General features: G+C 36.7%; 1 protein-coding gene across 1 annotated transcript in view; it reads left to right on the top strand.

The window, feature by feature from the left end:
* The first annotated feature begins 3,092 nt into the window (after positions 1-3,092).
* Positions 3,093-25,511, top strand: part of LOC122181237 (vitellogenin-1) — a 41,543-nt gene continuing 19,124 nt past the window's right edge. Inside the window, exons 1-19 of the mRNA XM_042873624.1 lie at positions 3,093-3,132; positions 3,391-3,411; positions 3,627-3,778; positions 6,250-6,501; positions 8,657-8,818; positions 9,541-9,692; positions 12,007-12,157; positions 12,252-12,409; positions 12,517-12,682; positions 13,756-13,878; positions 15,437-15,655; positions 17,620-17,837; positions 17,918-18,015; positions 21,664-21,788; positions 21,874-21,975; positions 22,065-22,184; positions 22,446-22,635; positions 22,725-22,818; positions 22,932-23,117. Coding sequence (XP_042729558.1) covers positions 3,093-3,132; positions 3,391-3,411; positions 3,627-3,778; positions 6,250-6,501; positions 8,657-8,818; positions 9,541-9,692; positions 12,007-12,157; positions 12,252-12,409; positions 12,517-12,682; positions 13,756-13,878; positions 15,437-15,655; positions 17,620-17,837; positions 17,918-18,015; positions 21,664-21,788; positions 21,874-21,975; positions 22,065-22,184; positions 22,446-22,635; positions 22,725-22,818; positions 22,932-23,117 — 2,729 coding nt within the window. The remainder of the gene's footprint in view (positions 3,133-3,390; positions 3,412-3,626; positions 3,779-6,249; positions 6,502-8,656; positions 8,819-9,540; positions 9,693-12,006; positions 12,158-12,251; positions 12,410-12,516; positions 12,683-13,755; positions 13,879-15,436; positions 15,656-17,619; positions 17,838-17,917; positions 18,016-21,663; positions 21,789-21,873; positions 21,976-22,064; positions 22,185-22,445; positions 22,636-22,724; positions 22,819-22,931; positions 23,118-25,511) is intronic.

Here is a 25,511-nt window from a genome sequence, read left to right on the forward strand (position 1 = left end):
GTCTGCACCATAATTCAGCTACATGAATACAGAACAAGGAGAGAGCAGAGCTATCGGCAGCAGTACAACAGCAGATAATAAGACTCTGTTATCCAAGCAGAATGTGTTATGTAAAGACAATTGCAGTGTAGAAGCAATAGCTCTAATCAGGTTAATTAGGCTGTATTCATGTTTCATTTCTGGTGCAAGTGCCCTGTAAATTCAAAGCAGCCTACCTCATCTTATTGCAGCCCTCATACAGACATCATGCTCTGTCTAATGCTCAGTGTTGTATACACTCTTCTTTAAAAAAAAAAATAAAAAAAAATCACAAGATATTTCCCTTCACTCTTTGAGAATTTATTTTCTTCATTGTTTATAGTTAAAAAATAAAATGCAGGTTTTGTATAAAGCATGTGACCATATTGAAGTTTCTTCCTCTTTAGCTAAATTAGACACAGAATTTGCTTGTGGGAGGCCAGCTTAATGGCATTTTATTTATTTATTTATTTATTTATTATTTCATTTCTCACTATCATAATATGTGGAACGTGTAATAAAACATATTGGCTTTAAAAAGTGTGGCTCTCACCTTTCCTCCTTTGATCCTTTTTCTTAAAGTGATAGATGGCCTCTTTATTCTTTCAGAACCAGCTGGAAGGTTGTGTCTCCTTTTGAAAAAGGATTAGAGCCCAGTGCTGTGACCCTCGGATGATGCTAGCTGTGTCTTCTCCAGTTACTGAATTTATTAGGTTGTCCCCTTAAAGTAATAATGGACACAACAATTTTGAGTCCATTTTCTCCTAACCCTAAGTACTAAAAGGTAGGTAGAAAGGGGCTATTCAAAAGGAAGAAGACATTGAAGATATAAACACAGTAGCCTGCACAATATTATTTTAGCTGACTGTCTCACAATCGGGTGTCTACATGCTGATTGCGAGCTTAGTCTCCTTCAATAGCTTCCATTAAAAGAAATGTGGTATTTTCAGTATCCATCTAGAACAAATCTATCCAAGTTATATCTTAATTAAAAAGCTTTTTATTAAAAAACTGAAAAATGTTATAGCTCTATATTAATTGTACGCTTGTCCCTGAGTCATTATTTCAATATGGTGTTAATAAAATCAGATTAATAGCCTCCTTTACATCATTTCTTTGCTTTATAATGTGCCAGCCCAGTGCTGCGCAGGGGCCAAGCAGCAGTGCAGTGGGTAGCACTGAGAAGCAGGACAGTGAGGCAGGAAGCAGGATATGCTGCCACTGACAGCACTGCAATGCTGTGCTGCATTTCCTTCCAGCACCACGGCTGGTTCTAAGGCATTTCTGACTAGGTTTGATGGTGCATTTATGTCAGCCAAGATATGCTGATGGATTTCATAGGGCCTGCAAGCACTGTGCATCTCACTGTTTCTTACCCACTGAGAATCAAGGCTGTTAGTTAGTACCCTCAAGGAAAATACAATGGAAAAGCCATCTGCATTTAATTTTTCACCATCCAAACCCACAGAGAACAAATGCACCAATTATTAATCTCTGGTAACAGTTCATATGTTTATCATATATTTTTCAATATTTTATTAGACACACATTCCATTCCATGGAAGACCTGACTACTCATCCAGATAGATATCTTTCCCCTCATGGAAGAGAACTGCTGCACAGAAAATCTCAGGATTTTTGGAAGTATGGATAGCAAAGACCCCAGTTGAGGCAGCCCTCATTCTACTGAAGACTGCTCCCACCAGCAGGTTCTGGCCAATCAGGAGCCCAGTGCAGCCATGTCACCTTCCACCATAAACCCAGCTCAGGTGTGCTGGCACTGCAGTAATGAACTGCATTATTCCTTAATCAGGTGGAATCACTCCAAATAAATGAAGTAATTCTGTTAAGAGACTGTTGGATGGGGCCCATGGTAAGTGTATTCTCAGGTCTTGATGGTGGAAGCCTCAGGATCTGAGCTCTGATTTCACCCTTCTCCTTTCTGATAAATAGCAACAACAAAGAAAGCCTTGCTCTCTCCCTGGAGAATAGAGTTTAGCTGCCTGCAATGTGCATTGCTGGTACAGATGTTATACTTTTCACAGCCTCGAGAAAATACCAGATACTCGTTTCTGAACTATCCTTCCTGCCCCCTTCAATAGCCCCTTGCATCCAGGTGGGCTATATGTGATATTTAATTTATCATTTGAGCAAAAGACAAGCTTAAATTCCAAGTAAATGTTAAGCATTTAAAAGCAATATGTATAACTGAAGTCAGAGAGTGAACTTGCTCCTGAATTAGTTTTGCTAAGGATTGGTCTAAATATTAGAAGTGGGAAATTCTGGGTGCGTTTTCCCCAGCAGCAAAAGCCCCCTGAGAAGTCTCTGAGAAGAGTGTGAGGCTTCCACCTTCCTGACATCCTTCTGGAACTGTAACTGTTGTTTTATTGCTTTATTTTCACAAATGCAGAAATTAATTTCTCTCCTGTTGTCACAGAACATTCTTTGACCAGTACTGGCTGCTTTGACCATTAGCCAGAAACTAATGTGGAGATCACATTTCCCAAGTGTGGGCAGGAAGAAATGCATGCAAAGAGAACCCTGAAGAAAAGCATGGAAAGACTACTCATTGCATTGACTATGAGTTTAGGGCTATCTCAATCTTAAGTATGTAAAATCAATTACAAATTCTCTAAAAGCAGAGTTGTGATGTGGCAAAGCAATGAGTATTTTCAAAGCTGTGATTTTGACTTGCTAGCAAGCCAGAATTATTAGGACAAAAAAGATACAACTAGAGAAAAGCTCAGTTAATTGTGTTATTACTAAGGTACTAATATTATTTAAGTTTATATTTTAATGATAGTTTTACTGTATGGCTACACATACGGAAACTGAAAAAAAGTAGAAAGCAAGATATTTCAAAAGCAAAATTTCTATTTCATATAGAAAGTTGAAATCATGGGGTGATTTGAAGTTGTCAGCATCTATGCCCTCAGAAATGTTTACTTTTTGATTGATCAGTACCCATTCTAAAATGCATTTATTTGTCAAACCAACATGCCAAAAAGGACATGTGATAGCACATGCCTTTATAAAAGGGAAATCAGCATGTTCAATTCTACTTTATCCCCACCATGAGGGGCTTAATATTAGCCCTGGTTTTAACCCTGGTGGGTAAGTAACTGATCTGTTTTAATAAACTTTATATGATAGTTTCAGGAGACTGTTTCAGAATCTCAGTATAATTTGCTTACAGAAGTTATTTAGTAAAAGATACTTTTGGGTACGTGTTGAATTGCAAGTGAAGTTAATTGGAAAGACTTATGCCATATGCACAAGATGATATACAGCCTTTTATACTAAAATACATTAACATTTGGGATTATTTTTGCTTTGTCATTTATTGCTTCTTTTTCCTTCTTTCTCTTTCAGGGAGCCAGCATCTTAATTACCGTAAGTAATTTTCCTATCAGCCACTATAATTATAATGAGTGAAATTCAAAATAGAATCTGAAAAGTATATCAATGTTTAATACAATTTTACAGCAGCTAATTTTCTTCAGGTGCAATATAAAAATGAACAAATTTATCATTTTTGTTCTACATATTCTAATTCAGGTATTTTAATATGTTCTCTATAATGTTTTATGAAAAACATTTCTTTGCAGAACCTGATTTTGGTGAAAATAAGGTTTATATATACAATCATGAAAGCATACTTCTCAGTGGAATTCCAGAGAAAGGACTTGCAAGAGCTGGAATAAGGATAAGAAGTAAAGTGGAAATTAGTGGTATTGGACCAAAACTTTGTCTTATTAGGGTAAGAAAATTTATTCAATTTGAAAGGTAGAATTCTCTTGATACCAGTTTGTTCAGTTTTTTTTAAGCTTTTGGGAAGTAATTAAGTTTCATCATATGTTGTGCTTACTCAGGCAGAATGTAACTAACACTACTGTTTTTTTATTCAGTGCTCTAAATTCTATTTGCACTTTGCCAGGTAATTCTCAGCTCAAGCCATCCTTGGGCTTGAAGGATTTCTTCTGCTTTGTGGCTAGGGAGACAATGGAATGTAATTTGAAATGCACAATAATTTGTTATTGGATCAATCCAATTGTTCCAAACTGTACAACCTAGGATTATTTAATCAACTGATTTTGTAGCCAGCAAACGAAAGGCAATAAAACATATGACAGTAGCTGGATGTGATTCAATATTTAGCATAATTAATGTAATCTGGTGGCTTCTTTTTCTGCAGGCTCCCAGATGACATCCTTTGTCATCCTCAATTGTATATTTTTATTGCATGCTGAGTAATTACTAAGAGTTCTGATTATGTGAAAAATGTTTTTGCCTTTAACAGAAGCCTATATGCGTTTCTAATGAATATATTGAAAAGCACCCCTCAATTGCTTTACACAAACTCAGTCTTCTATGCATGTGGAAGAAAAATGATCTTTTTAAAAGCTTTTATTTGGCAAATTGAAAAAATGCAGATTAAAAAGACTGGTGAATGTCTGATAAATGCCTGTAAATTCTGTAGCCTTTCAGCCTGCATTAGCCTTCTGGGACTAGGTATTTCTATAAGTTCAAATTATAATAGAGCTAGACAGGACACATTGCTTTTCCATGACCTTTGCAAATGGCTGGATTTTTTTTTTTTTTTTTTCCAAAAAACACAAGGAAATAAAAGTCACAAATCTGTACTGGTGAGTAGAAGAGATTGTCTTTGCCACAGCGGGGACAGAATTTTTATCTTTGCACCCTGTCCTCCATCATGCCTGTTAAAATGATTCTCAAAATGCTGAGTCTTCTTCCAAAATTGACTCCTGCTCCTTAAAACCTTTCAACAATGCTTCACCTCCCCTAGTAAACTTTTGAAACAAAAATATTTGTTTCAAATCTAAATACTTTTGGGGAAGAAAAGGGAAAAAAAATCAAAAGATTTTGGGGCAAGTTCTAAGTGAAAGGTAACAATATATTTTATTCTCTTCTGCTCCCAGAGAAGTTTACTTTGCTGCTGTTATATTTAAATTAGACTGTTAGGAGGGACAGTTCAGGGAATTAATCTTTCATCTTTAGCCTACTAGTTCTCATTTAGCCCAAGTAAAAAGCTGTGGTACCTGGTCCCAGCTGACAATTTTTTCATCACAAACGCACAAGTAAGAATTGCCAGCTGTGTTCAAAACCAAGTAGACAGCATAAGGCCTGCTTGGGCCCTGAGGGCTGGGAAAAACTACCTTGCACTGACCCTGCAGAGCGGTCCCAAATCTGCCCGAATGCAATATGCCAGAAGCATGTCCAAGAGGCAACATGAGGGATTTACTCCATAACAGCCTCCTCTGTAAGCTTCAGTTACTGGATTTGGCAGTGATCTCCACCAACAATAACAAAAATAAATATGAAAGTGCAGTCTCCAGTGACTTACTGTATGAAGATTTAGTTTGTGTGGCTTTCTGAGAAATTAATCCATGGCTTGCATCACATTGCCTGCCTAAGGTGTCAGAGAAAAGTCTCTTTAAATTGTCAAAACATATAGGAGGGAAGGGTCCTCTGAGACACTAAGCTAAACATGCCCTGTTCCCACAGGGCAGAAATCATTTGAGTTATGCACAGTTTAGTACAGCTTTCTACTTGCCTGGATGTGCCGCAGGTTGAGGCTAGAGCATGAAGTGTGGAGCAGGGCTGGGGCCAGTGCCTGAGCCTTCGTCTCTGCATTTGTCACTGCAAGACATGTAAGGAAGGAAAATTTTTGTAATCTGCTCTCCACTGCTCTAACTAATTATGACTATCTGGCTGGCCCACCAGCCATGTTGTTATTAGTTTCTGACTGCTGTCTGTGCTCTGTGACCCCACCGAGAGAGATGACAGAGTTCACAACAGGAGTTAATGATGCTTTATGCAACATTAACTTTTTCCTGCAATTTCCTGCAGATCTTCTGTACTACTTTGAGTAGGAACCTGCTTGTCTGGCTTATTTCTTCATACAAGTTGACCTTTGGCAATATGGATTATCTCTGCAAAAAAAGTAGAGTGTCATGAATTTGGAAATTTAACAGTTATTTAACTTACACTCTTCTACATCCTCTTAAATATGGAAATATGTATATCATTACTCTATGACATCGTTATATACATTTATATCGTTACTCTAATGACAACCTCAGGTTTTCCATTTGTAGAGACTTTATGTTATTTAAAAGTGTATTTTTGAAGCAAGTAAAACTTCAGCTGCTTACATGGATTGGCAAAAAACTCAATGAAAAATGAACTATATTTACCCTTTTGTTCTAGATTCACTCAATTGAAGCAGCAGAGTACAATGGCATCTGGCCTACAAGCTCATTCTCTCGATCACTCAAACTGACTCAGGCACTGACAGGACAACTTAGTAATCCCATCAAGTTTGAGTATAGCAATGGCCATATTGGAAACCTTATGGCTCCTGATTCTGTCTCGGATGATGGTCTGAATATCTACAAAGGGATTCTCAATATGCTGGAGCTCAGTATGAAGAAGATGCAGCATTCATACAGTTTACAGGAGGTGAGAATTTTGTCTTAGCCATTGTGATTGCTGTATGAATAGATAAAATACCAGATTCTTCAATTTTATTTTCTAAATTCGGGGGTAAACTTCTGTAAGAGGAAACATCTAAGCTTAGGTAATCAGCATTAGGTTATTCTCATGGAACAATATTTGATGGAGATGGAGCTGTAGCTAAACAGGATAACAGAAGAGCAGATTTTTAATCTGTTTGATGAAAGTATTTCAGTAAATGCATTTGCAGCATTAGAATATTAGAAAATCTATCTTGTGATTCCAGAAGTTTATTACTTTGAAAGCTGAAGCATACGTAAAATTTGAATACAGTATTAAACATACAATGCAAAATTCAAGCTAAAATAACAGTTATTTGACTTTTTAACCAATCATATATACTTTAATCTCTTCTAGCTCCTCTATTAGGAGGAAAACAGTATACGCTCTATGATATTACTATAATAGCTTTGAAAGCTTCAGTTAGTACACTGTTGGAATTTCCACTCTCTTTTTCATGTTTTTATATCTTAGTCAAGGTAAATCATCTGATATTGCTGTTCACTATAAAAATTGCAATGTGTTTAGTTTTTCTAAAACCATATTTACATTGATTAGACTTCATGTGATTCAGCGATGAGCAGAAAGCTTGAAATTACTATCCTCTCATGTTGTCCTTATTGAAAATGCAGACCAGAATAGCTAACTTTTTAAAAAATGTATCTTCGTATGGATAGAGTTTTTTTCTGGAAAATGAGGTACATTACTTAATACCTTCACACGTCTTGCTGCACATTAAAAAAATGAGTCATTATGTTGCATATTCTGCAGTGCTATTTTCCCATATCTAGTTTTACATCTTCATTATTTTTAATTTGAGTAGCAATACGTCCTTCTCTCATAGCTGAACAGTATATGTGAGTTCACTTCCTAAAATAGTTTCCAAATGTTCTTTGTTTTTCTTGAACAGCAAGTGGTTAATGAGCATTGGCACCCTCACTTGACAATCTCAAGTCACACTGGAAAGTAAGAGAAACATTATTAGTCCCTAAATATAAGTTGCAGACTGGTTTAAAGGACTACACTGGACAATTCTACTTCACAGCCTACAGTGTGTAGGGCAAGTGTACCTGTGCTGCCCTAGAAGTCCTGTAATACATGAGTCTTAATTCATCTCACCAAGATCTGTGGGCTGCATTTCTCGTTAAAAGTTATATTTCTCTACTTCAGCTTACAGTCTGCAGAGAAACCCCACGCTTGTTTTTGCAGAGCTCAAGCCTTTTGGAAAGATTGACTCTGTGTCCCAGCCTTTCCTAAAGTCACTTTTTTTTCAGGAATGTTGCTAAATTAAAGATAGAGTGGGTATGTCTTGCCTTGCAACCGGCACGTGACCATTTTGCTGTTCTGACATAGCCCTGAGCCGCTCTCTGGAGTCCCTAAGCTATCAATAACAATAAAAAAGTCATGAAAATAACCCTTCCTTCTAAAATGCAATCAAATATTTTCCTCTCCAAAACCTCTGCTCTGACTGAGGTGATTTAAGAGCTCTTATAAATATATATGCTTGAAATATTATTGAAAGTCTGAACTAAAAGTGCAAACTCAAGAAAATCTACAATCAAATCTCTGCTATCCTGAAATTCTTTTTAATTCTTGCTCTTCATATTGTGACAGATGATCTGATATTCCAAGGCCTGTTCCATAGGCATTTATAAACTGTCTATAAAAGCAAATTTTAAGGGAAGAATGTCATCTCTATCTTTAAAATACTTTGCTGTTGAGATTTTTATTCTGAATGATCACATTATTCTGACACTTTTTATTAATATTCCTCAAATCATATTTCATAATCAACAGCTCTAACTGGAAATTGCTACCTATCTTTTCTGAGGCTCCAAATCTTATCTCAGGAAAACTCTCATGTGTTTTAGTTCTCTCAAGGAAGTCCTGATTTGGCTTACTGGAAACATGCGCATATAAAAAAAGAAATGAAATTATAGGTCATCCCAATTTTTCTTCTGGAACCTACAATGCATAAAAAAAGTATGCATTTCCATTAGGAATTGTGAAAATTCTGAGTTAAGCAAGAGAGTTTGTGTGAGGAATTGGTGGAACTTTGTGGAAGGGTAAACTTCTCTGATCACAATCTTATTTTTGACAGGCTGGGATCGGAGGTATTTGTAACACAACGTATGCAATTCAGGAAAACAAGAAAGCAAACCTAGTCTATGTGACCAAATCCAAGGATCTGAACAGTTGTGAAGAGAAAGTCCAAGTGGTCATAGGTTCAGCATACACTCAGCCATGTCAGACCTGTCAGCAGGTAACTTAGACCGGTATTTTGTTTACGTATTTTATATTTTTATACAGAGGGCAATTTGACATCTGCTTTCTAATACCTAGACTGAGAGAAGATATCAGATCTGTTCCATCTAGTAACTGACTTTTTTTTCAGTATGAAAATGAAATCCACAAGGCAGCAGAGGTCCATGCTACAGATTTTTGTGTACTATCGGCATAATTCAACTGAGTTCAGCCGGCTGGCTTGGAAGCCATTAATTATCAGCATGAGTTAATTTACCACTTCTGTTAGGGAAAACAAAAACAAAACAAAACAAAAACAAAAACAAAAACAAAAAAACAACTAAGCATAGTGTACAGTTTCTACTATTCAAGATAGGTACTTCTGTACCTTATTATAATTCTCTCTTTGATGTAAGAAATTGCGTAGCTTTTTCTGCTGCTCTGCTCAGAAAATATGTCTCTTTCCCAAGGGAATAGTGACTGACTTACATTTGGGAAAGGAAAGAAAGCAGCACTTCTTAGTGGTAAAAATGAATGATCCAGGCAGTGTGCCTGACCTCTCCCATGGAAGTATGCAGGCACTGAGTTGTCACCGAGCAAAACAGCAGTGGAAACTAAGTGGGTTGAAATGGGTGATGATGTAATAGCTTCTAGGCATAGAATTTAGAAGGTAAATGACTTTCTATATTCTTTATTGTTGTTGATGTTGTTTTATTTGTTCTTTGTTTGTTTGTTATAAAGAGAAACAAGAATTCCCGGGCAACTGCTACTTATAATTACAAAATTAAATACACTCGTAATGAAGCTGTAATCACACAAGCTAATGTCGAGGAAATCCACCAGTTTGCACCTTTCAATGAGATTACAGGAGGAAATGCTATGATAGAAGCAAGGTATTGTATATATACCTTTAATTCAGTAGCTAACTCAGCATCTCAGTAATCTGGTCAAACTCCATAACTGAAATAAAACCTTTACTTCTATGTCCTATTGTTTGCCAATATTTAATTACGTGAAACCCTGAACAGTTCATAAAAACAACCTTCACTCTTCGTTGTAAATCTGAAACATGCACATCACTATCCAAATTTTGTTAGCTAAACTTGGCAGAGTTTGACTATTTTATTTCTCATGGATATTTGATTTATGTCATAAAAGCCAAAACAAATGTAATTCCATCTGAAAAACTGTGAACTAATATATTTGTAGTAAAATACTTTGAAAAACAGTTATTCACTGAAACAGAGTTCCCTAGAAAATAATAATGCAGTAAGAGACCCTGGAGACTAGTTCACAAGAAAGCTAGATAGGACTTTGGATTCTGAAATACTTCTTAAGTACTGTGGCAGCTTGCAAAATTTCCATCAAAAATATTTATTGATAGGAAATTGTATTTTATTGCAAAAAGATTGAGAACATGAAGTGTAATATGTATTTGCTTTTCCACAGCAAAATTTGCATAGTTCTTGAACAGGTTTGAGGAAAAATGAGAAAAATATTGTTGTCTGAAATTGAAACCTCTGCTAATTTTTAGCTCAAGGCCCTAGATTCTTGATGTTTGATTTTGTTGATTTAAGTTCATTCTGTAAGCCTGCATAGACTGTCATCCTATTCTTCTTCAGGTACAGAACCCCCAGAAAGGGTAGTACCTTTACTCTTCTACCTTTTGTCTGGCTTTCCTGTACTGCCTACCAGAAAGAGCCAAATATAAGGTAGCTCAGACGATATTGATTTGTCACGTAGGTTTTCAAAAGTCAATTTTGCAATGCACTGTTTAAAATAAGTAAAGAGAGAAATAATTAGTCGAGCATCAAGGATTTAAAACGCTTGGAGCTGATTTTTTTGCCCACTTCAGCAGAAGACTCTTCAGCACCATTTTAAGCCCATCTTTAGTATTCATTTGCTCTTTCCTTCAGTGTCTGACATTTTCCCATCTATTCTATGAAGATGTATCTCTTACCAAAACAGTGAAGATCAAGACATAACAGATTCATCATGCTTTTGAAGGGGGAGTTAATTCTGTCAATATGTACCTGACGTTGTGCTTTCTAATCCAAATGCCCATTTAGCAATATTGTGTAAATTTCAAGGGAGAAAAAGATATCTGCTGATTCTGTAGTGATTTCTATTCAAATTCTAGTGGCTTGTCTGCAAAATGGTTCTCTAATATTTTCGACAGCAGTTCTCTGTAATCCATATGGCAGGAGTGGATAGAAATGATACAGAAGAACATTGTAGAGATTCTAAAATAAACAAGATAATTTTCTAGAGATTTTTAAATACTGCATAGTACAATAATATTGCTTTTGGAATATTTTCAGTTGTTAAATACAAATGCTTAACATCATTATTGTGTCCTAAATGACCTGTTTTAAACATAATTGGTGTGATAGGACACAAGTATTTAGTTGAAAATTCAGCACAGATAGGAACTGTTTACAAAGATATTCTCTCATCAGAATTATTCTTAATTAAGGAAAAATTTATGGTTGTCTGAAAAATTTCCAGAAACTTGGTTATTTCTCTAAAAAGTAATCCTGAATGCATCTGGCCCTCCTCAAGTAGGAAATCCAATTAGAAACTTCATGAGAACCTTTTATCTTCTGTGATCTCCAGGGCATTCAACTTTCCAGGCAAAGTGAAGAGAGAATTGGAAGAGTGCAAATAAAAAGACTAATATTTCTTCTTGTATCTATTTTTAATTTGTTTTGAAGTTTCTAGGAAGCACAGATATGTGAAAATTTTTACGAACTTCTGAAAAGGTTTAAATTGAATTATAATTAGAGAAAATCTTTCTCATCTGTCATTTTAATCTATTTACTCATTAAGCCTCAACACACAATTCTTATGATCTTGTTCAGGCAACAGCTTCTCACCTCACACATTTTCCTCCAATTCTCAGGCCATGTTATTCCCTAAGGAAGGCAAAAGCTGGCTCTGTTCTGAGCCCTGTTGAGTAAGAGCACACCTTCTCAGAGAAGTTTTGAGCACTGTATACTAATTCATCAGCTTGTAAATAACTTTACCCCTCAATAATATAACCATTCTGGAAAAAAGAAAAAAAGAAAAAAAGAAAAAAAAAAAAAAAAAAAAAAAAAAAAAAAAAGAAACAGCTGCATGGCAGTGCTGAGAGGCAGAAACAATGTGTTCTTTAGGATTGCTACTCAACATCTTCAGAGGTTATCTCTCTGGTTTCCTCTATTTCAGGCAGAAACTTGTATTGATTGACGTGCAAAAGCAAGTGGCAGAAGTTCCACCAAAAGAATTCCAGAAACGTGGATCACTTCAGTACCAGTTTGGCAGTGAATTGCTTCAGCTTCCTGTCCACTTATTCAAAATACAAGATGTTGGAAGCCAGGTAAAGCTTAGCCACAGGGAGAATTTTGGCTGGAGGTTAGAGTCAGTAAATGTGGGAAAAAATTTAAGTTTAATGCAGTTGAATCTTCCCATAGATAGAGGAAAGCCTGCAAGATTTAGTAGAGACCACATATGAACAGCTTCCCAGTGATGCACCAGCAAAAGCCCTCAAGCTTATGCACCTCTTCCGTGCTGCAAATGAGGAGAATTATGAGTCAATATGGAAACAATTCTCAAGTCGGCCAGCGTACAGGTACAAAGAATAAAAGTGGTTATTCTTCTGCTGGGAAAGTTTGTTGGAGGCCATCTGGAATGATTGTGTTCAAATGTAAATCTGGAAAATTGCTTTTCCCATTCCAGGCGCTACATTTTGGATTTACTTCCTGCAGCAGGCAGTCACCGTTCACTGAGATTCTTGAGGCATAAAATGGAAAGGCAAGAGCTCACCAACTGGGAAATGGCTCAGACAGTGCTTATGGCTTTCCACTCAAGCTCACCTACTCAAGACGTGATGGAAGAAGCTACAGTAGGATTCTTTAAGCACTCTCAAATCACACTGATTTTAGCATCTGCTATATTTATTCCTTTGACAAGATTGCAAGGGCTTTGAAAATAGAAAGGTTTTGTATCCTCTAGTGAGGTTGAAAGGAGTTCATTTCCTGAGTGTCTGAGGGGAAGGAGAATGCAAATCAAGAGGGCAAAAATTAATCCAGGATAAAACAGAAAAGAGAGTAAAATATTTTCCAGTGACAGAGGTTGTTGTTGTAAGCTGATTTCTAGTCTTCATTTGTTCAAATGTGCTTTGTATTTACATCAGATTGGATCTCTCATGGAGTGTTTACAAAGACTAGGGAGTGAGAAATACATATTTGTCATAAACATGGATTTGTCCTAACTGACCTAGCAGGATGAATATAAATCAGAGCAGATCTATGGAAATCAAGGGAATTATGCCAATATGGAGCCCACATCAGAGAAGTTTTGTCATTTTTCCAATTTTTCCCTGTTCTGCCGTGTCTAATTCTGCCCTCAAATGCAGGTTTTTATCTCTGTCTAAGCTAGGTAAAGACTGTGATTCTCAGTGTAGACTTTTGCCTGCTGAAAAGCTATGACATCCTGTGCATAGCTGTGTGGTAATGCTATGCTTTGCACTCAAAGAGGTAGTATGTTGTTGCGTCCTGCCATCTCCATGATTTAAATGAAATTTTCATGGTAGCCCAAACTACTAAAGTCCATCCACAATTGATCGCAACGTTTGTACCTACTGATGAGGCTTACATAGATACATCTACAAAGAACATTTTTTTGACTAATGTGTGCCCAGTTAACAATCCACTCATTTCATAACTGGCTGATCCCTTTGGATTATAGTCCATTCCAATTTTATATTTAAAACACTGTAAAAGAAACAGATCTGCCTTTCAGAAGTTACTTAGAATTTCCTTGCAACTGCATTGTCAAACATAACACTATTCACTAATTGACTATAAATTCATAGATATGGAAATCTAAAAACACTTGTCTTGTATTTGGAAGAAACAGTTTCTGATGTTGTTACTCTTCACTATTTGTGGTAACAAACTATTAATTTTCCCCCAGCTCATTGTGAAAAAATATTGTCCACGCTCAAGTAGTGTACTCGGAAAGGTTTGCCACCTCAGCTATGCATCACTGTGCCATAAACAGTGCTCTTCATCAGACTCCTGCTCTGAATGTCTCCAGGTAACCAGATTTTTATGTATCATTTAAAAGAAAAATTAAGCCTTGAGTACTTTCTTCCTTATTCAGAAATCTTATTTCACTTCAGTGCAGTGTTTCCTTGGGGGAAAAGAACCCCAGTTGGTTAAATACAGCATTTTTATCTTTAGATTAACACAAGAAAGAGAGTGAGAAGCAGCAGCATATAATTCATGGCACTTTCTGAGTATCTCTGCCTTATTGCTGACTATTAATGAAGTCCCACAGCACCACTCTGAAATACTGCTAAATATAGATGCTTAACAGATATATCAACTAAATGACACAAAAGCCCAGGGTTTTGTCCAAAGCTGTGTAGCCCAGACATTTTTCAGCCAGAAGCAGTGCCTAGTTATCCATGTAGAGTGTAAGGTTTTAACAACAGGAATATCATTCCTATTCTGCACTACTTTTAGACAACATGCCTGAAAACAGTTTAAATAGACATTAAATATCATTTCAGCATTCTAGAGATGTACATCATGGTTTACAGTGGTTGTCCACCTGGCCAGGAAAACGGAAATAGGTGTCCTCACTCTTGGTTACTGACAAGTCCCCCACACTCAGTACGAGCAGGGCATTCCCAAAACATTCTATTTCCCATTAATTTTTCCTGTGGTACACAGACACGGCTGATGTTCCTATGTGCATTACCCTGTGTTATGATTGCCACCAATTCTCTTGAGCTAATAAAATCTCAGAAACCTTGTGCCAGGAAGTGGAAATTCTTTCCCAAAGTGAATGATTGTGCAGGTTTATTCAACGCATTTCACAATTTCATTAGATTAATGATATCAAATGCACTGTTTCTGCACTGCCTCTGAATCTCAAATGTGATATTTTAAAGCACAGGGACCATGTTTAAAATTTTCTACATCTTGTTCTTCTTTCGTAGAGATGTTTTTTGAGGTTTTTATTTTTGTTTGCTTGTTTTTTTTGTTTGATTTTTTTTTTTAAATTACATTGCATTGCAAAAGCTTTCTGCTAGGATATAGTTATTTTCCCATAATCAGAACATACAGACAACTATTTCTAATCTTACCTTGTAAGTGCAAGTGTGATCCAGTTGTGTATGAGGATCCCAGCTATTATTGTACACTAAAAGGTTGTTGTTAGAGCTACACTGAAGAACACCCACCCCTGCCACATCCTAAGGAATCTTCTTTAAAGATCTGAAAGATTAAACTATATACACGTTTTTGCATCTATCTTCTAGCAATAGGCAGAGGTATTCAAACAACTTTTAACTCACTCTCAAAGGAAGTAGGAATTATGTCCTCTCCATTAATTTTGTCCTTGAAAAATGTTACTCAATAACTTTAAGGCACAGTGATGAAGAAGCACTTCGTAGCAACTTTCTTGGCTATACTTCCATGAATAAATTGTCCAGTTCATGAGGAAAAAAAGGAATTTGGGGAAAAAAAAATGAAGATAAGCATATTGAACCAGCTGAAATTATCAAAGTCAAATTTCAAACATACTTGCAATTGGAGTGTAGATAAGAACTGGAATTGGACTCAACAAATGTGTGACTTTTTTTCAGCTACTCCATGGCTTTGCAGGAGAGGCATTGAGCAAATCTAACACAGAAGAAATCTTGCTGGCCTTGAAAGCCCTTGGAAATGTAGGACATCCAGCCAGCATCAAGCACATCAAGAAATTTTTGCCCGGCTATGCAGCTGGTGCCTCAGATCTGCCCCTCAAGGTCCATGCAACTGCTGTGATGGCCCTGAAAAGCATAGGCATGAAAGATCCAAAAATGGTAAGAAAACAAAGCTGTTTCCTTTGCGCTTGTGATGTCAATACATTGAAGCTAATCGATGACAGAAGGAGAGAGGAAAACAGTGGGTTTATTTCATAAATAGCTGTAATATTGTGCATTTTTTAAAATCTTTTATCATTCCTGAGCTGTCATGTTTTATTCATTTTGACATTAACCTCTAGTGTTTCAGAAAGCGGCAGAAATCCTATTAAAAGGATTCATTATCCTATTTTTGAAGACAAACCAGTGTTTCCATTGCAAACCTTTATTTTCCAAGGACATTAGACAGAAAGCTGAATTATTGACCAAAATGTGTTTAGTGCTACTTCAACTTTGGTATGTGAGAGAACCACAAAACAAGGTTTTCTGAAAATTGACACTTAATACTGAGTGTCACATCTAATCGTAATTCAAGACAGATCTTATTGAAAATAGATACTGGAAGTTTGCATCCTAATTACAAATTTACAGACATTGCGTGGGTTTAAGTCATAAACAAAGCATTTACTAAATGTGACTTTTGTCCCTGAATGAGGTAATGATTAGACATCACATACAATGGTTACATGGGCATAATCTCATCCACCACAGACATCGCTTTACAATCATTTTCACCCTAAAGCAAGCCACTTATAAAAGGAAACCTTAAATCTTTTTCCCTGTTACATTTTTTTGTGAGACCATTCTTAACATGAAAAGTAAAATTAAAAGCTTTTGTTAACTATTCTGCTGTACTAATTTTTTCAGTGTATTAATTTTGCATATGATTGCCAGTTTGATTCCACGTATTGATCCGTAGACAGCAGTGTGCTGGTTTATGCTTTTAAGCAAAAGAATACAGAAACAATTTACTAGAGTGCAGGAGCTAGGTGGGGTAAAGGGAGTGGGAGGGTGGAGAGACAGCAAGCAAGGAATTAGGTTATTTGCTGGGGAAGGGAAAAGCTGATCTGGTGTTCGAAAACAATGCTGCATCTCTGCTTGTCCTTTGGCCTAGCTTTCCACATGTGACCCAGACTGCTGTTCAGTTCCATTTTCTATGCATTTGCTTTAGAGAAAATTGATCTGGAGCAGGTTAATGACTTTGACTGGATTTTGCATTGTTCAAAAAACAGTCAGTTTAATCCCTGGTTTGCAGCTAGCTACACACTTATATTTGCATTAAGCAGACTTAATGCATGGCCTGTCATTTCTATTCTTTAATTTAAAAAAGCAGTTGCATTTAGAAAGAAGCTACTGCAGAAAAATACATAAAGCTTTCTCAATCATACCTTATATTAAAAAGCATAGGTGTTAGAGGCAGAACAGGATTGTCCAGAGGATTGTGCCAAAATGGTGTTACTCCATCCCCAATCAGTTTGAAGCTGCAGTCAAACATTTTAATTCCTCTCATGCAAGCTGGAAAGGTTCCAGTAAAAAATTAGTCTCGATACTAAATACTGTACAGATCAAACACATTAGTTACAAGTAGTACTGTGAAAATTGCATTTCTCACATAACATTACAATTTTAAATTACCTACATGGTATAGAGATTTTCGGAAGTAAACTGTTTGTTATTCGAGTAGAATAGGCTCCAGAAGATCAAATGGCTTGAGTTAAGGCAAATCTGTATGGGTGATCACTGAATTTATTTCTCTGGTATATTATGGGTTCTTGAAATCACTTTTATCTAGATTTTGTCTTGGTTATATTGCAGGTATCCTTTGCTATAGCTTAGCAAGGGAAAGTAAATTTGATGTAGAGGTTATTCAGTGAGGTTCCTTGGCTTTGATTGCTTAGGAATCAGTATTACTATAATTCTCCTTCCAGCCAACAAACTCTGAAACCAGGAACATTGTTGCCATAATAATTAAATAATACATATTTTTACTGTACTAGTGATTAAGAGATCATTCATTGGTGATGAAAGGTTATTAGCAAAATGTTCAAATACAGATTAAGTCTGAAAGTACCAATTATTTTCAGGTCCAGGCTATTACCCTCGAGATTTTCCTGAATCACAAAATTCATCCTCGAATCCGAATGTTAGCTGCAGTGGTTTTGCTTGAAACTAAGCCAGGTCTTCCAATCCTGATGACATTAGCTGATGCTGTGCTGAAGGATCCTAGCATGCAAGTGGCAAGTTTCGTTTACTCTCACCTGAGGGCCCTGGGCAGAAGCACAGCTCCAGATCTTCAAATGATGTAAGGAAAATCCCCTTCCCTAGATGAGGAACTTGTTACAAACAAATTGAGGTGTTAATGAGCTTGCCGAATTTTTTCAGGGCTTCTGCCTGCAGAATGGCTGTCAGAGCATTAAGTCCCAAATTTGACAGATCTGGATACCAGTTCAGCAAAGTTTTCCGCTTCAGTATGTTTAAAGGTAAGGTACATAGTCCTTCTTCCCTCCTATAGTAATCATCTGAAGATTTTGGGGGGAAATATACACAGGCTGAAGTTAAATATATATAGATAAATATCACAGAGTAGGAGAGTCCAGTTGCACATAGCCAGCAGCATCTATGTTCTCCTACATACGGTGGAAAACAAAAAAAACCCTAAATCTTGGGCTCCCCATTTTTAGAGCATTTAGGTCCCTGTGTATTTGCACTGTATGCTGCTAGTATGAAACTACCAGAGGGCTTATTGGGCTCTAACCCTAACACTGTTCAGCACCAAACAAGAGGGACCTAAGTTACTACTAAGTAGATTAATTTCTAATGGTGATTAACGCATACAACTCTTGCTGAATTAAAATATGATGCTAAATCCTCTTGTCCCAACAATAGCGCACAGTGAAACATCAAACTCTGCAAACGTTCAGCTGTGATAATTCATTGCATCCATGAGCAGCTAACTCAGGTTTGTTTTATGAAGGTTTTTCCTACACCTTCTTACTAGGGTTATTTACTGGCATGAACAGATCCATGTGTGGGATTTTGGGGCACATCAGTTACATCTCTGGGAATCACATGTAAAAATCAAGAACACTGGTAGCTAGAGTAAAGAGGACGAAATTAGAAGACAGCTCTTGCTGGGTCAAATTATAGCTATTTCCATTTTCCATTTATGTAATTCTTCCCAGTAGGGATTTTTTCAGCTACTGCATGTAAATGACCATGACAGCCTCAGTGATTTGGCATATGTAGCTGATAGACCAGGGAGATTATATCTACAAACGGTGCCTCCTTACACATGCTGTTTATCTAAAGGACATAGATGTATTTCACACTTTTGTTGTTCACTGGTACACATAAAGATTCTTTTCAAAGTTATGAATAGAAAAAGAGACTTAAATGTCTGAAACCTGCGGTGCTAAGTGTGCAAGTACTTTTGCATTCTTTTGGGGATGGGAGGGGGTTTTAGAAGACTTTTACAGGTTTTATTGTTGCCTTTCTTGCTTCATGTTTTTTTATATGACCATTCAGTTGAGTCTCTAACAAAAATATGTATAATACATACCACAGCAGCCACAATGCTTGCTGCTTCAGAGATGGCAACAGAGAGTGCCCAAAGAAATTCAGTAGATAATGCATCTTGTGAACTTTTGTACCATTTAAAATGCATACACAAAGAGATACATTTTCGAGTAATAAGCAGATATGTGTTTCAGGGCTTAGATACTTGTTTTCTCCTCTTATTTTTGCTTTTAAAATGGAGCTGCCTGATTTTTTTTTTTTTTTTTGAACAGTTAGAAAGAAATGAGCAGTATAGATAAGGGTAGCTGGCAGGGGGCTGTGTAAAATGCATTATTTTGTTCTGACTGTATCCCTGAAATGCAGCAGATCAATGAGTTGTTAATTCTTAGTACCAGTATAAGAAATTTGGCTACTACTTAGATAGGATGTTTCAGCCTCTCATCCTGAAGACTAAGGAACAAGATCACTTTCTAGCACATGCTAAACTTAGAGTTGCATAATTTAGTTGGCTAAATGAAGTCCATTCTCCATTACACTTGTGTGGGAGGATGCTCCAACTTTCTGATTTGATTTGTTACCTCTAGCCACAGGTGAAATGTGTTTCAGTGAGTCCGTTCTGGAGGAGTTACCATAGCGACAGCAGTAATGCTGTGCCTATTTCCTTGCTAAAAACAAAAATGTGCCCTCACCTTCACAGATTTTTTGAGGTGGTAGGTGCTGAATTTTTAATGACAGGCACTAACATCAGATGAATATGCCTCTAATCGAGAATCTGTCATACGTGGACACCACAAATAATGTTTCACAGTCTACATACTACCCCTAAAATCAGCCCAGGTACTGCTCACTATAGAAACTGACAGAATCTGACTCTCAACAAGCACTTTTTTTTTTTACAAATTTATATTACAAAAAAATGTTTACTAATGTTCATAGGTATGAAAGGTTGCTTTCTTCGATCACTTTATTTTTGCTTTCCATCTTCCCTGAGGCAAGACGTTTAGTCAGACACATGCAGGTGCCCTCACATTCTCACGCTGAAGCAGCTATGGTGTACCATCTGACCCCGTTAGTAGAATTCTTCTTTGGTAAATATTTTCTTACAGCGTTAGAGCTGCATAACATCTGAGGTATTGAAAACACCCCCTTTGTCTTCAAGCTGATGAATTTTGTATAATCATTTAATCATTTATTAGCAACACTTCTTTCTAAGTATCAAGAAATATTTTTTTTTTCTTAACTAACATTTCTTGAGTTAGAACACAAATGCACACAGAGACACCCCCCATAAGAAAATAGTAGTTATTGCCACACTCATGAGATTTTTTTTGAAATACAGAAAGTGGCACCAGAAAAATCACATGGGCCTGAGTGTTCATAAGATCCCACATCTGTGAACCAAAAATAGACTTGTCTTTAAATTTTGGCTAAGTAATTTAATAGAATGTAGTCATTCCTCTTCTGGAAAGAGGCCAAGGTCTCACTCTCTTCATAACGAATCCAGGAGCTGGACTTGATGATCCCCATGGGTTCCTTCCAACTCAGAATATTCTGTGATTCTCTGAACACTTGTATTTCCTACAATTCATTTACTTCTATAGAGGTCATGAAATTAGTGGTCTGCTTTTTCCATGGCTCTGAAGTTATCCTGAATTTTGAAAGCTGATTTTGGTTGTGCTGGAATTCTAGGGCCAGTTTAATCAGTGTATGGTGACTATGTCTAACATAAGGATAAAAGAAATTTAACATAGGGAAACCTCAAATAGTTCACTGTTCTTCAACTTGTGCTGGAAGAAGGGGGAGAGTTGGAAGAAAGGAAGTGCAACAGGTACACCTGCATACTGTGCTGCCCTTGCTCCTGTTGAAATCTAGGGAAAATTAGAAAATCCTTGGGATTACTTTAATTCAGAAAATAGAACTGTATAAAGCTGTGCCAAGTTCAGGAAGAATATATAACGATCCTCTCCACTGATTATCTGTACCTAAGAACATTGTAGATGATAAATCTAAAGTTGAGAAAATAAATACAAATTACCTTTGTTCTGAGTTTACACAATAGTTAACAACTTCTTAACAATTAGTAGTTGTTACTTAACAATTTACATTTTATGTAAAGAGTTACAGCATGTGGTATGAGACATGGTAAATAGCCTCTGAGTCATCAGAGAAAGAAATCTACACCACCTCACCATCTGTACTTACAGGGCATCTGTACCATTTTTCCTATAACATTAGCAAAGGATGGTAAATCTGTTTTCATTTCTGACCCCCCTTCCTTTGTCAAGTTGCTTTAAACAACGTCTTGTAAAAGCATTTCATAAATTGGTATTATAGAATCTGACTGAATGTAAATTATATAGAAGAAGCAATAAGAAACATAGCATAGTCACTGCATATTGAGCAGGGGACTTACAATTTTGCCAATTAATAGTTCAGAAAGGCAGAATATTCTGTTTATGCCTGTTTTATAATATTGGTTTTGTGGCTGATTTTTCTAGCCTTTCTCGTATCATTTTGTATCTGTTGTGTTATGCAATTAGTAAATTGATACAATCTGCAAATGTGGCTTTAAAAACTGACTGGGCTATGTTTTACTGCCTGTTTCTATACAGAGTTCCTTATGAGTGGACTGGCAGCTAAATATTTGGTACTGAATAATGCAGGAAGCTTAATTCCAACAATGGCAGTGTCCCAGCTGCGGACACATTTCCTTGGAAGAGTTGCTGATCCCATAGAGGTAATTGGTTCAATCTGCAGTTTGCCTCTCACACCTTCCTATAATCTTTATCCAACCAGTATTTCAATTTTACTTTGTCTCACAGGTGGGAATAGCAGCTGAAGGACTTCAGGAGATGTTTGTTAGAGGTTACTCTCCTGACAAGGACTGGGAGACTAACTATGACTTCAGGGAAATCCTAAAAAAGGTAAATTCTGGGGGAAGAAAAGAAAATCTGTCAAGTGTTGTTTCCCCAAATGTTATGAAGAAACAGATTTTCTTCCTCTTCTTATGCAGCTATCGGACTGGAAGGCACTCCCCAGTGACAAACCCTTTGCATCAGGTTACTTGAAGATGTTTGGCCAAGAGTTGTTCTTTGGTGAACTCGATAAAAACAGCATCCAAAATGTATTGCAGGTATCATTTCAGAAGTACTACCACATAGGCATCAAAAGTATTAAAATGCTATTTCTTCTGCATGTTCCTTCCCTTCTCCTTAACTTTTTATTTTAAGTCTTTAGTCTTGTCTTTAGCATTAATCAAGGCAAATAAATTCAAAATTTGATCAGGATTAGCTATAATCATTGTTCGCAGACATTCCCCTGAGGCACAGTTAATAACACGGATCATGATATTAAAGTTCTGCTTGTTTAGACAAGTTGAACTCTATAATTGCAGGCATGGTATGGACCTGATGAAAAAATCCCTTCAATAAGGAGATTAATCAGTAGCCTTCAAAGTGGCATAGGAAGGCAATGGACCAAGGCTTTACTATCCTCTGAGATTCGTCGTATCGTGCCTACCTGTACTGGATTCCCAATGGAGACCAGCTTCTATTATTCTTCTGTCACAAAAGTGGCAGGAAATGGTAATGTATTTCAAGACCTGAGCAATACATATATGATTATAAAGAATTGGGCAGAATTTTTAACACTTTGCTTACTTTCCTTCTAATAGTTCAAGTGCAAATTACACCTTCTCCAAGGTCTGATTTCAGACTGACTGAGTTACTAAATTCCAACATTAGGCTGCGTTCCAAAACGAATCTGAGGTAAATATTTTGGGTAAATTAAAAAAATAATATTTTAAAGTGACAAAAGCCACAAAAAAATTCAACTATTTACTTTATGTATGTAATCTTACTCTCGCATTCTAATTTTTCAGCATGGCTAAACATATGACCTTTGTAATTGGGATCAACACAAACATGATCCAGGCAGGGTTGGAAGCACACACCAAGGTAAATGCTCATGTACCTGTGAATGTTGTTGCCACTGTCCAAATGAAGGAAAGAAGTATCAAAGCTGAAATTCCACCATGCAAAGAAGAGACTAATTTAATTACTGTAAGGTAAGCCACAGCACTTATCTTTCTGTGTAGTCATATTGACTCTTTCTGAATTAAGCAAAACGTTTGCTTAGGGAGCTTGCCTTTGACTGACAGCTTGGGTAACTGGCAGTGATCAGTGTAGATGAATTTAAAGGAAAGATATGCACAAAAGCTTTGTTTGAAAATATGTTTTGTCTCCTGTGGTCTTGACCAGAAAATCACAATTTTTCAGACATGAGACTCATAAACTATTCAAAGCTCATATGACATAAAATTTCTACCCTAACACATATATTTGGGTTGAAGACACTGGGTAAGATATAAGCCAACTGGCTTCTATCATTTTTAACAGATAACCTATGCATCTGGTGCTTGTAACCATAAAGGACTTGGTGTAACTTGTGCTTTTACTTTCTTTCCTGTGGCTGCCATTTGGTTTTCTTGCCTGTTAGGTTTACTTGATTTATTATCAGTGTATGCAATTACAATACACTCTGGAAAACAATTGTAGCCAGATGCCAAACAAATGAAAACAGATGGAAATACAAGCACAAAGAGAGGGAGGAAACAGAAAGAATATGTCCAAAGAATCAAAGCAGTAGACCAAAGCCTTGAAAACCTTCATACACACATGAAAAAACAATAAGAAAGACAAGCTAAAAATTCATAACACAGGAAAAAGCACCACTGACAACAAAAATCAACTACTATACAAGCTGCAGAAATGTTAACAAGTTTCTGCTCTAGGAGTACAGCCATAACAAAAGAGCTCTGTTGCTTGATCCAGCTGCAATTAGCATTCATGGCTGCAGGCCCAGAGAAGCTCTGCAGGTCTCATCAGTTTAGCCACCACAAAGGCTAATCATTATTCTCCCTTGCTCTTCAGTGGTCACAGACCAGACTATTAGGCATTTGACATCACATCCTCCTCCCTAATATGATTCCTCAGATCCATCAATTCTTATTGTAATCAGGTTCTCCACACAGAGGAGGGAGTGTTTCAGCAGTTCACAGAGCATCAATTTTCTGTGTGTAAGCTGCTATGGCACACAAACCAAATTATTTTGTTCATTTTCTTATGAAGACCAGGACAGTTCACTCTCAAAATTATCAGGGACAATAGGCACCCCTTCTCACTAGCTCTCAATGTTGGATTGGGCAAAGTGGATATTAACTCAATAAGGATGCTGAACTGGAATGAGGATATTGAAGATTGGGATGGAGTTTAGGGCCTCAAGGTGAGCTACAACTGTTGGCAGAAGGATCCTTCTGGCAAATCAAAATAATAAATATTTTCCTCCTTTGACTGAAGATGGAATCAAATAAGAAACAAAGGTGTTAAAGGCATCGAGTAAGGCAAGACAGTATAAGAAATAGAGGATCGCAGCCAGGGAGTTCATGAGTTCCTGCCCAAGCTCTCCTGTAGACACTGTAGCATTATCATTTATAAAGTGAAGTAGTCAGCTGGAAATAGCTCTATAATGCCAAGTATATGAAAAAGCTAATGCTCACTAGCTAACTTCTAGCACTATCAATTTTTCTTCAAAAAGCATTCCTGCTCATTCTTACAAAACAAATGCTTGGTGGGAATCACACAGAGCAATGAAAGAGCAATGAGTACAAGTGAAGATAAAGCAATAACTAGAGAACGTATCACTGAACCACGTCACTGAGAAGGTCAAAGAACAAGCAAAGTAAAATCTTAAAGCCACAAAGAGAAACAAGAAGGCATAATGTGTCGAGAGGAAGTGTGCATGTATGTTCTAAATAGAATGAGTCCAAAATCATAGTTTAATATAGACTTTCTCTTCCTTTTGCTCAGTTCCACTAAAAAATAAGGAACCTATTGCATATAATATTTTAGAGGTATTCTGACACCTTCCTGTGTTAGCTTAAAGTGTTCTATTGAAAGATGATTCTAGAAAACCATTGCTCGTACAGTTGCTTGTAAACTCCATTCAAAATATTTTAGTATTAAGCATTTTGTCTTGATGGTCACTGAGTTACTGTCTATACTCCCATGTCATTACAGCTGGACAGGATGTAATATTATTTTCCTTTTCATCTCTCACACCCAGACACAAGTAGTAAACAGTTTTCAATAGCATTTAGTTCAGTTATATCCTACATGCTGTACAGGTTACAAGCTGTCACAGCTGTGGGATTTATATAAATTTCCAGGAGTGGAAGAGAAACTCAAGTGAGCAATCACAGACTCAAATAAAAAAATCCCAAAAACTTTGGTGACAGAGAGATTGCACACGAAGGACCCAACTTTCTTTATAGTAAAAATCAGAACACAACAATTAATCACACCATGGAGAGAATATATAACATATGTTTCAATTCAGTCCTATCAAAGTTAAATTTAATTAAAATAATAGTTATTTTTAAGGCTCTTTTAACATAATTATT

This window comes from Lagopus leucura, unplaced genomic scaffold (assembly GCF_019238085.1).
Source record: "Lagopus leucura isolate 7727_CA_CO unplaced genomic scaffold, USGS_WTPT01 Super-Scaffold_100009, whole genome shotgun sequence".
Classification (NCBI taxonomy): domain Eukaryota; kingdom Metazoa; phylum Chordata; class Aves; order Galliformes; family Phasianidae; genus Lagopus; species Lagopus leucura.